This window comes from Lissotriton helveticus, chromosome 1_1 (genome assembly GCF_964261635.1).
Source record: "Lissotriton helveticus chromosome 1_1, aLisHel1.1, whole genome shotgun sequence".
Classification (NCBI taxonomy): Eukaryota; Metazoa; Chordata; class Amphibia; order Caudata; family Salamandridae; genus Lissotriton; species Lissotriton helveticus.
The window spans coordinates 254,005,142-254,017,401 of record NC_136057.1 but is presented as its reverse complement, the minus strand read 5'-3'; the positions used below and the strand labels follow the sequence as shown (position 1 = coordinate 254,017,401).

Sequence of the window (12,260 nt, the reverse complement as noted above, 5' to 3'; positions counted from 1 at the left end):
CCACAGGGTTGACACATGGGGCATCCCATTCTGTTCTAGTATTACCACAGGGTTGACATCTGGGGCATCCCATTCTGTCCTAGTATTACCACAGGGTTGACATCTGATGCATGCCATTCTGTCCTGGTATTACCACAGGGTTGACATTTGAGGCATCCCATTCTGTCCTAGTATTCCCACAGGGATACCATCTGATGTATGCCATTCTGTCCTAGTGTTACCACAGGGTTGACATCTGATGCATGGCATTCTGTACTACTGTTAGCACAGGATTGACATTGGGTGCATGCCATTCTGTCCTAGTATTACCAGAGGGTTGACAACTGATACATGCAATTCTACCCTAGTATTACCACAGGGTTGACATTTGGTGCATGCCATTCTGTCCTAGTGTTACCACAGGGTTGACATCTGATGCATGCCATTCTGTCCTAGTGTTACCACAGGGTTAACATCTGATGCATGCCATTCTGTCCTACTATTACCACAGGGTTGACATCTGGTGCATCCCATTCTGCCCTAGTATTACCAGAGGGTTGACAACTGATACATGCAATTCTACCCTAGTATTACCACAGGGTTGACATCTGGTGCATGCCATTCTGTCCTAGTGTTACCACAGTGTTAAGATCTGACGCAGGGCATTCTGTCCTAGTGTTACCACAGGGTTGACATCTGATGCATGGCATGCTGTCCTAGTATTACCACCGGGTTGGCATCTGAAGCATCCCATTCTGTCCTAGTATTTCCACAGGGTTGACATCTGATGCATGGCATTCTGTACTACTGTTAGCACAGGATTGACATCGGGTGCATGCCATTCTGTCCTAGTATTACCACAGGGTTGACATCTGATGCATGCCATTCTGTCCTAGTGTTACCACAGGGTTGACATCGGATGCATGGCATTCTGTTCTACTGTTACCACAGGGTTGACATCTGGTGCATGCCATTCTGTCCTTGTATTACCCCAGGGTTGAGATCTGGTGCATGTCATTCTGTCCTAGTGTTACTACAGGGTTGACATCTGGTGCATGCCATTCTGTCCTAGTGTTACCACAGTGTTAAGATCTGACGCAGGGCATTCTGTCCTAGTGTTACCACAGGGTTGACATCTGATGCATGGCATGCTGTCCTAGTATTACCACAGGGTTGGCATCTGAAGCATGCAATTCTGTCCTAGTATTACCACAGGGTTGACATCTGATGCAAGCCATTCTGTCCTAGTATTACCACAGGGTTGACATCTGGTGCATGCCATTCTGTCCTAGTGTTACCACAGGGTTGACATCTGGGGCATCCCATTCTGTCCTAGTATTATTACAGGGATACCATCTGTTGCACACCATTCTGTCCTGATATTACCACAGGGTTGACATCTGGGGCATCCCATTCTGTCCTAGTATTATTACAGGGATACCATCTGATGCATGCCATTCTGTCCTAGTGTTACCACAGGGTTGACATCGGATGCATGGCATTCTGTACTACTGTTACCACAGGGTTGACATCTGGTGCATGCCATTCTGTCCTTGTATTACCCCAGGGTTGAGATCTGGTGCATGTCATTCTGTCCTAGTGTTACCACAGTGTTAAGATCTGACGCGGGGCATTCGGTCCTAGTGTTACCACAGGGTTGACATCTGATGCATGGCATTCTGTCCTAGTATTACCACAGGGTTGGCATCTGATGCATCCCATTCTGTCCTAGTATTTCCACAGGGTTGACATCTGGTGCATGCCATTCTGTTCTAGTGTTACCACAGGGTTGACATCTGATGCATGCAATTCTGTCTTAGTGTTACCACAGGGTTGACCTCTGATGCATGCAATTCTGTCCTAGTATTACCACAGGGTTGACATCTGATGCATGCCATTCTGTCCTAGTATTACCACAGGGTTGACATCTGGTGCATGCCATTCTGTCCTAGTGTTACCACAGGGTTGACATTTGGTGCATGCAATTCTGTCCTAGCATTAATACATTATTGACATCGGATGCATGCCATTCTGTCCTAGTGTTACCACAGGGTTGACTTCTGATGCATGCCATTCTATCCTGCTATTACCACATAGATAACATTTGATACATTCCATTCTGTCCTAGCATTAACACAATTGACATCTGGCGAATACCCTTTCCTCCTAGTATTAACATGATTAATATCTGAGGCACACAATTCTGTCTTAACATTAGCAAATGTTTGACCTACAAGGTGCATGCCATTTCTTCTTAGGGCTAACACATGTTTGACATTTGATGTGTGCCATTCTGTCCTAGGATTACCACATGATAGTCATCTTGTGCACGGAGTTTCCACCTAAGATTAACACATGATAGACACATGATGCACCCAATAATGTCCTAGCATTACCACAGGATTGACATATAGTGCATACCCTTTTCTCCTAGAATTAACACATGAATGATATCTGATGCACACAATTCCGACCAGGAATTATCACATGATTGAGATATTGTGCATGTTCTTGCCTCCTAGTATTAACAAACGATTGACATCTGATGATTGCCATACAGGTGCTGATCCGGACTCTCTTCTTCATGCTGTCTAGGGCCCCGATTCATCAAAATGAGAGAGGAGGAATGCATTATGACACATTGCTGCCTTGTGCTAATGTAGGCATGCAAACGTGCCTGCGTTGTAGGCAGGAATGTTTTTGTGCAGGAAGTGTCACCTTCCAGTACAAAAAGAATCCTCCAAGGCTTTTCTTCTGACATTTGCTGCAGGATGCCAAATGTAGAAAGAGAAACAAAAACAGGACAAATATCCATGATATTTCTCCTCGTTACAACTCCCCTGGGAAGTGTAGCATTTTGATAAATTCTCAAGTCTGCCACTCATGGTACATATGGGGACGAGCCAAAACCCATTAGTAGATGCATGGGAACATCCACGCTCCACCCTTGGAATGCCTTCCTGGGTCAGAGTAATGCAGAGCAACGACTTGTGCCTCCCAGAGTTACTCCACATTTACCAAGCACCGCTGGGTCAAGTAAGGTGACCATACGCTGCATGGTACATCTGACTTTAGTGTTGTAGTGCCTTTGTGTTACCTTTCATGATGCAAGGGAAATGCAACACTGCGATGCATCTGTCCCTCAGGTCGCTGTAGGAGAAGGTGTGGGAGACATCTTGCTATCCTTGCATATGATATCCGAAAACATTATTTTAAGTGATCAGTAGGTTTTCTTAAACAATACGTGCTTGAAGGAATCTGAAAAGAGAATTCGAAGTGAAAGGAGGTATCTACAGAAGATGTGTGTATATTTTTGTCATGACTTCGTTCGTGTAAGGTCATATGACCTCCATTAAGAAGCTTAAAATATTTCTTCTTCATCCTGGAGTGTGGACCTCGCGTCCTGCTGTTACATAAATCTTCCAAAAGGTTTACACTTTCTCTTTGGGTTGACACGATCCAGAAATTGAACTAATATTTACTTTGTTGTGTATTTTCTGAGCATATATTATATGTTATGTGTTTGTTGGTTTGTGTGGGATATCTGTACAGGCACAAATGTGTGTATCCCTTACATGAGATGGTAATGTCTACATCTCTAAAGTGCATGTAGGGCTGAAATCTTCAGAAGTCCAACGAGGCCACTCTACACCTCCAAAGCTGAACCCTATTAATACATCAGAGAGCATCTTGGGAAAGAAGATGTGTCAGTGGGTTTACATCTGAAGTAAGAACAAGTAGCTACCAAAATCTGATGTCTACTGTGTGTCCACAAGCACCTTGGAAAAATGACATGACAACTCGTGGCAATAAAAACAGATTTTTATTTGATACAAAATTAAATGTATTCTTCTGAGGTGGTGTACGTATAAAAGACATGCTCCTTCATTTAAAATCTCACATGCTAGTCCATATCTACAATCGTGAAGAGGAGGACATTTGTGTACAGTGTCGGAGTGAAGTTATTAATTATCGTCTTATGCCACTCTTTCTGTACTTCATGAAACTCATATTTTCAGTATGACCATGAATTCCTTAATGATCCTCCTCAAGGCAGGTCGTTTTAGGGTAACTAGGGTTGGGTAAAATTGTCTTCTAAACATATCAGAACAAGGGGTTTCTTGTCAGAACAATTCTGCTGCACCCCCTTTCAGTCTACAACATTCAATGGAAGAATCAGGAGTAACTTGTCTGGATCCATGTTTTTTTGCAGTTCTTCTCGTGACCTCACTTACTGCAGTCATCTCTTAGCATGTTGACTGGTCCAGGGGGCACTAAACTTCCACTCCGGTCCTCTGTGTCGGAGAAGCAACCGTGAAATTAGTGTGGCAATCATTCATGGACTCTCTGTGACCTTGTATAAGAAAAAGACACTTCTTTCATGATTTCCTTATCTGTCATTCATTTGACGTTGACTACCATTAAGTACATCATTCTCACTCCAGGTAAGCCAGAATTAGTGACTGGCACCCATATCTGCATCATCCATTGCCATTCACCAAGTACTCCGCTTCTTTGATGTGCCTAGAGTAATGAATCTTGCAAGGAGAAACCTCCACCGTTAAGTGAAATGACAGGATTCCCAATAGGTCAAGTCGTCCTACACTCTGTACTGCTTGAAACAAGTGCCTGGTCCAAAATGCATTAATACAGCATCATCCTTCTCTTTTAGGCACACTCTCTTCCGCAAAACCCCCAAGGCATGATACCCACACATCCACAAATCCTACCCGAAGTAGGTGCATCCTTTAAAATGATGCCAAGCCTTCTCAAGAGGATTCGCTGAATCACCTGTGTGTGGGCTGCATCATCTGGTGTCTTACTTTATGCTATTCCTGCCTTTCCCGGCAGCAGTGGTACTGAGGAGCCCATGCCCAGAAAGAGCCAGATAAGTGTACTTGTGTCTATATGTAGGGGGATTCTTCCTTCTGTACAGTCATGCAGAAATCATTTTTCTGTGTAATGCATTCCATTTCCCACTAACTCTGCTATCACAAATTGCCACTGACATTACCATTCTCCTTTACCAAAGTTGTATCAGCTTTTCCTCAGTCTTTTTTCTCTAAATGTTAACTTGCCTTCAAGCTTGAGAGTCTCACACTCACCTTTAGGCTTTGAATTGGCTCAGCAACCAGCTTTGTACTTATATGCCATTGTAAGTCAGATTTGGTCTCAATTTGGCATATAGAATTTGTGGTCTTACTGGTCAGTGGTGGTATTCCCTCAATCCTGAATTAAATCATAGGCAGGTATTTCCCAAAATGTAATCGCCTGCCTACATCTCACCTCCACACACGCAGTGTCTCAATTTTTGAACCCTTGGACTGTCCGGTAATGCCATGGCTATGTCACATCTCATAGTTCCTGTGAAGGGTTGACCTTGTCAGAGAGTCTTTGGAAGTGTTCAGATCTTACTACACAAAGGAGTCTCATAGTGTCACAAAGAAAATACATAAACTACAGACATGAACTGGCGTGGTTAGAATTTGCACACAGTTAAACATACGTGCACATCTGGAAATAGAACTTCTGGTGGCTTTCTCAGTTCTGTCCAGCTTTGTCTACCATATGCGAGCCATTAAGTTTGAAAGCTGATGTTAGAATCCATGGTATCGCTGTCTTCATTGGCTTTTGTCATTGCACATCCCTCGCCCCTTCCCTCCTCTTCTTCCTCCCTAAAGACCTTCTTGAGGGCTCTCTCAAGATATTCACATACACCTTTCATGTTATGACTTCCCACCATGAAGTAGACAAAGGGGTTGGCGCTACTGTTTATCGAGACACATGCGTAGCTTGCAAAGAAAAAAGCCCCCGCAGAGAAAATGAAGGGTAGGCTCTGCAGGTAAAGCAGAAGCCATAGAAGTCTCACAGGTGCCACGGAAATGAGGAAGAGGATAACCGAGATCACAATGACCTTGAAGAGCTTGGGTGGTTGGCCTTTCTTAGTCGTCCTTTGGATCTTTATCACCAGTATCAGGCTGGAGGAGACCATTATCGGAATAGTAATAATAAAGATTAAGACCGACAGAAATATCTGGACTCCTGTACACCTCCCTGATATTTTGCCAAATAATTCTTGGGGACACACAATGTTGTCCACCAGTGTCACCAAACCAGAGAGACACCACAGGAGGGAACACACAAAGACAGATTGGATTTTTGGCCTTTTGCAACGGTACCAGAAGGGGAAAAAGACAGACAAACACCTTTCCACGCTAATGGCTGTTAGCAAAAACATGTCTGCAGTATTCCCAAAGTCAAGAAAGATCTCTAGTATGTCTAAAACCTTCCCTGGATTGGCTATGTTGTGATTAGGTTCCAAGAAAAGAACAACTGTGATAGACATTACGACTGAGATGCAGATGAGGTAGATGAGATCTGCGACCGCAAGGTTGAGGATGTAGACTGTGTATTTGGTCCTCTTGATTCTGAAGCCAAGGTACCAGAAGACCAAACTGTTTCCGATGATCCCAAGAAGAGAGATGACTAAAATGAAGCCGGCCGCAGTGACAAAACCATTCACGGACCCTGTTGCAGAAGTACCCATTGCAGTCCCATTAATGCCTCCTGCGCCAGTGTTGAGGGACATGTTTCCAACATTTGCCATATGTAGATCTTCCTGTGAGTCTGTTGGGGAAAATACAAATGTACATTACACTCAAGATATTTTACCATGTTAAACAGACATAAAATAGAGCATATGGTAGGACTTTACACTTGAGATATATTTTTCATGAAGAAATGCTATTGAAATATTGAAATTTACCTTATAAAGTCCATTATATCAAGCTTTACTCTTCAGTACTGTGACATCTGATTCATTTAGAGTCTCAAGTGTATATCCTTCTGACCCTACAGGGAAAGTTTAATTATGGAAATGACCAATGAGCAGTTAGATCTCTGCTTGATCTAAATTAAGTGACAGGCTGTTGAGACATGTCAGTAGCCAGGTAGAGGTGTTTTCTGTCCCTACAAGCAAGAGCACCATTCAGTGGGGCCACAATCCAAGCCCAAGGACTGCATACATATTGTGACGTTGTGAGGAGTTATGGTCATCTGTAAGGCGCAGTTTGTTCTTTTCTCCTTGGGCATTAAATGCAAGTACATTTACATTTTGTAACACTGAGCTCCCTCATCTGGGAATGATTACAAGTGCCAGAAAGTGTTTTTCTTCCCTTCTTAGTCATTGACACGACTTCCATCCAGGGGCTGCTTCAAGTGTAAGCCTGTTTCTAAGTCTGCACCTCAGTGACTAAGAGTTGCCACATATTGGTCCAAGGGAAGTATTGGGTCAATGGCGTTAAACAATGGGGCACATTCACCTTCCATAAGTAAGGTGCACACCCTTCATGTCTTGTGACCACAGTCAGCAGACGAGCATCCAAAAAGAAGCAGTGTTGCTGACTAGGTTGTCTGTCTGAGGACATGTAGGGGTTGGACCCAGGCCTTCTGGTTCAGGATCTGTACTTGCTAATGATGCTTTTGTGGTGATGAGTCCAGAGTATGCGAAGAACCCTCGTGCAAACCTCTACTAGTGCATAGTAGAGTTACTCAGAAGCTGAGATAAATGGCTAGCTTTGAGTCCATAAGCCAGTCTCTCATGACTCACGCTCATGAGTATCAGATTCCAGCAAGCATTGGGCTGTTGTAAAAGAGACAGGTTGGAGCGTCTGTGTTTCTGGTCTGTGTTAGTGTGCCAGGGGTCCCTTATCCTCTTCACTGACACATACACTTTGCTGTGTCCTTAAGCTCAGGGAGACCTGAACATGGATGGTAGCACCACCCCTTCCACACCCCGATGAAATCGCAGCAGTGACCCCCATCTTCATGCTTAAACCTCCATGTTCCTCCTTTACTCTGCTGAGTGGCCTCCTGCTATCCCCACCTTGACCTCTGAGATCATGGTTAGCAAAGGCTGGGTCAGGGATACCAAAGGGCTAGCCAGGGGACCACGCGGTTGGACTGCTGCTACCTCTGTTTAACCTCCTTGCCATCAAACATCTCCAAAGTGCTCAAGTAGATCTGGTGCTGAATCCGGTTCTGTCAGCTTTGAAGCAACAACATCTTGAAAGGGACTCCTGCGAATCCCAAACCGCAAACCATTCACCATCTCCCACCTCAGCAAAGGAACACCACTCACGCTCTGTGGCGCCAAAAGCGGACAACACACACTACCGAACCTCTACTCTTGCAACACGAAGACACTACTTTTCCTTGGAGAAGGCTGGAACACATACATGATTTGTATTGTGACAAGACCGAACTCTGGGGCATATTATCAAGCCCCAGCGATAATTATCGCTAAGCGCACTTAGTGCTAGGATAATTATCGCCAGGTAGCGTGGATTTTTATCACCGAGCCAACGCTTATCTCAGAAGTGATAAAAATCCTCGCGCTAACTGCCAAATGAGAGATTATCGCTGGAAAACCAACGATAATCTCTCGAAGTTTGGTATTAGCTTGATGATAGGGGCTCACAAACTTAGCCATGATATCCTATGGAAGGTGGAAATCATGGCTAAGTCAGGAAAATAACAGGTGTAAAAAAAGCAGCGCTAACCGCGGTTAGCGCTGCTTTTTTTGATCACGAACAGAGTTAGCGATATCCTTGATAATAGGAGAAATGTCGCTAACATTTCTCCTATTGTTTTTCTCTGGAACGCCCCCTTTGCATCTCATTAGAGATGCAAGGGGAAGCGTAGAGAAAAAGGGTGCTAACATGCGAATTTGCGTGTTAGGACCCTGTTGCCGATAGGGAGATAATTTTTTCTCTGCTTTCTTGGCTTTTAAAGCCAAAAAAGCGGAGATAAATCCCATGATAATAAGCCCCACTATGTGAATCCCATTACTGGGAAAAAAAAAAAACTTATAAGCAGGAGTCACTGGCCATGCATCAACGACTCTTCTGTAACTCTCAAGGGCAAAGAGGCCATGTATGAGCCACTGTAACCCAATAACATGCCACTAACATGCATCTCGAACATTGTGGAAGTGTGCATGGTTTCACGTTATGTCGTTTTACAAAGAGAGTAAAAAGAGCTAAAAAAATGAATATGTGACACAGGTCATCAAAACAATAAAGAATTAAACAAGCTCTGCTAATCACTATTTAGTGCTATATAGAAGTGATATCAAAGTGCTACATGTACTCCATATATACCTTTAGAAAAAAGTAGACACTAAAATGTATACATTGCTCCGAGACAGAATGAGTTTTAAAGAATGAAGGAGCAGGGGGCGTGGCTAGGCGCCCGAGGTGAATGGCGGCGTCGGTGTAGAGCTCCGTCTACACCGGAGCTTACTTGCGGTTCGCGATCCTCCTGCAAAGAGCGGAAGGCAGCCTCCGTTAGCGGAACATGCTGGGCATATCCTGAGCCCATTTTCGGCGATGTAACAGCTGGGTCTCCTGTCCTTTTGCCCATATCATCTCCGGTCGCGGCTCTGCATCGGCCGCGACCGCCATTTTGTATGCTGGTGCTCGTGACGCCTCAGATGCGCGTTTTACCGCGCATTGGATTTCTGCCTCATTAACCCCTTCTGCAGCGACTCGAGCATACCCAAGGGCAATGGTGGATCAAACCTCTTTCTTAAGGTGACTTTTTGCTATTTTCCTGGCACTTTTTACTTCATAACTTGTCATTTTCTGCTCACATAAACTTGGTGGTCATTTCCGAACTCCAATTTATCTCTTCTGGCCTCACAGTCATTATTGACTTTTTCTCCTGGCCTCATTCATTTTTTCTGCCAGTGAACTTTTTGATATAACGCTTTCTCATTGAGTTTCCTTGCTTTTTGCATTTCCTGGATGCCGTAAAGTGCCTGTTGTATTCTCCAGTCTTGCAGTGTGCTATCAGTGGGACTTCAATTCACGGACGAATTGATGGCGGACTGTTCCAACAAAGGTCCAAAGCAAAACTACATTAAAAATTCCAAATTGTTTACGGCTCTAGCTCATTTAGAAGCCTCTCACTCTCTCCCTCCTAGTGAGACGTTGACTATGGAAGCTTCTTCACAGCCTTCAGCGAAAACTAACCCTAAGAGGTTAAAAAAAGACCCACCTTCGCCTCCTAAATCCTCCTCAACCATCTCGATGGAGTTACTTCTTGAAGAGATACGGGCCTTACGCCCCTTCATGGAAGAAACTAATGCGAAGTTGCAGATTCTCACTGACAATTGGTCTTTGATGGACGTAAGAGTGTCAACGGTGGAGCGAAGTGTCTCCTCTCTTCAGGAATCTGTTACCGAAGTCACCCATTTGAACGCGCAGATCTCTTCTCTCCAGAAGCAGGTGGAGGATCTTGAAAACCGGAATAGACGTAATAATCTTCGCCTCTACGGCCTGGTGGAAGGTTGTGAGGGGAATGATCCCATCAATTTTTTCAAGTATTTTCTCCCTAAGCTTTTGCACTTACCTGAAGATATTCCACTCAACATCCAACGCGCTCACAGGCTTGGTCGAGCTCCATCCTCTCTTTCCACGTCAACGAAACCCAGGGGTGTAATAATGTATTTTCTAGAATACACAGATCTGTTGAAAGTCCTTTCAGCGGCCAGAGCTTCTCCTCGCCTTACTTGGTCAGGTTCCACCTTGTTCTTTGCGCAGGATTACGCCAGAGCCACTGCCAATCGTCGTAAGGTCTTCCTGGACATGAGACCTGACCTCCGCTCCATTGGTGCCAGATATGGTCTTTTTCACCCCTGTCTATTCAAAGTCACCTACAATAACAAGACTACAACTTATGAGGATCCTACGCGACTTCGAAGTTTCCTGAATTCCTGTGGCCAGGCTGATATGGAGTTTTCTGGACCTTCCTCTTCTTTCCCACCGTGACTTTCTCTGAAGTTGTACTCTGATACTCCAGCTTGCTGCGTCTGTTGAATTTTCAAGTTCAATTGTTCTTAAACTTGCATGTTCTCTTGACAAGTTTATGGTTCTCTTGTTGGTCTTTGTTATTGAAGTTTTTTTTTATGTTCCTAAGTTTGCCCTATTCATCGCTTGTCTTGTGCCTATGTCACTTGTCGTGGCTTAACCCCGTTGTTTTTCTTCCTCTACAGATCATTATCTCGCGTTCCGTCATGTTTTCTCTGGTTGGATGTCTCATTGACCCCGATTGCTATGCCTTCTCCAGTTGGCCCTACCTCCCTCCCCTTACCTTCACGTTCGCTTTCGTCCACCCCTGTTCCTGATCGTACTTCCCTCATGCCACCCTTTGTAAGTACTCCCCTTTCCCTTCTTGACATGTTTTTCCTTGTTCTGTCTCTTTCTATTTTGATCTCTTCCTTATTATTTTCAGATTTATTGGTGTCATTATCTTTTCAGCTGTCTTTCTTTTTCTATCTCACCTCATTCATTACTTGTACGGTTTCTTGGTCATGCTCCTTCTTATCTATGTCTTTTACTTTCTTGTCATTCAACCTTCCCCTTTATTCAAGTTCGCATCTCTCGCCTTTTGGTCTTTCCCTTTCTTCTCTTTTTCACTCATTTACTCTTTCACTCATGATCATTTCTTTCTTTCATTGGCTCATATTTACCATTTTTTCTGGGTTCTGTTCCTATTTTTTACCGTTATTATTTTCTACTGTGCTTTTTTCTATTTTTATGGCATTTCTGATTTTTATCATACTCCTATTTCTCTTGTTCTTACCTTCTTTTCTCTATTTTCTTTTCTCTACTTCATTTGCCTTTGTTCCTACTTTTTATGAGGCTTTCTCCTGTTGTTCTGTTCTTTCTTTGCTTTTTCTTCTCTAATGCTACTTGATGTCAGTGCGCATTGTTTCTTGGAACGTTAAAGGTATTCACTCCCCCATTAAGAGGCAAAAAATTCTCTCTCACTTAGCCAAATTGAATGTAGACATTGCCTTCTTGCAAGAAACCCATTTGTCTGATACTGAGGCTGCCAAACTTAGAAGAGGCTGGGTGGGTGTTGTGTTTTCTTCCCCTGGTGATGGTAAGAGAAATGGTGTAGTTGTGTTAATTCGCAAGTCTTTCTCTCATTCACTATTATTATCTGAATCAGATCCAGATGGTAGATGGTTATATGTCAAACTTTCCTCGAAGGGTATCCCTATCTCCCTTCTTAACGTTTACGCTCCCACTGGTGGTGACCCCGCCTTTTGGCGCACATTGGCCACTCGCATTACTGAACACATGGATGATAATTTTATTTTAGCGGGAGATTGCAATCTACCCCTGGATCCCTTTTTGGATAGAAACTCTAAAGCATCTTTTGTCCCTAATAAGTCTCATAAGCTCTTTGTCCAAACCATTGCCCAACATAAA

The 12,260-nt window shown here is 43.8% G+C and overlaps 1 protein-coding gene across 1 annotated transcript; it reads right to left on the bottom strand.

Moving 5' to 3' along the window:
* Positions 1-5,557: 5,557 nt before the first annotated feature.
* LOC144769064 (proto-oncogene Mas-like) lies at positions 5,558-6,586 on the bottom strand. The gene has a single exon (XM_078653062.1). The coding sequence runs from the start codon at positions 6,584-6,586 to the stop codon at positions 5,558-5,560; it is 1,029 nt and encodes a 342-aa protein (XP_078509188.1).
* Positions 6,587-12,260: the final 5,674 nt, after the last annotated feature.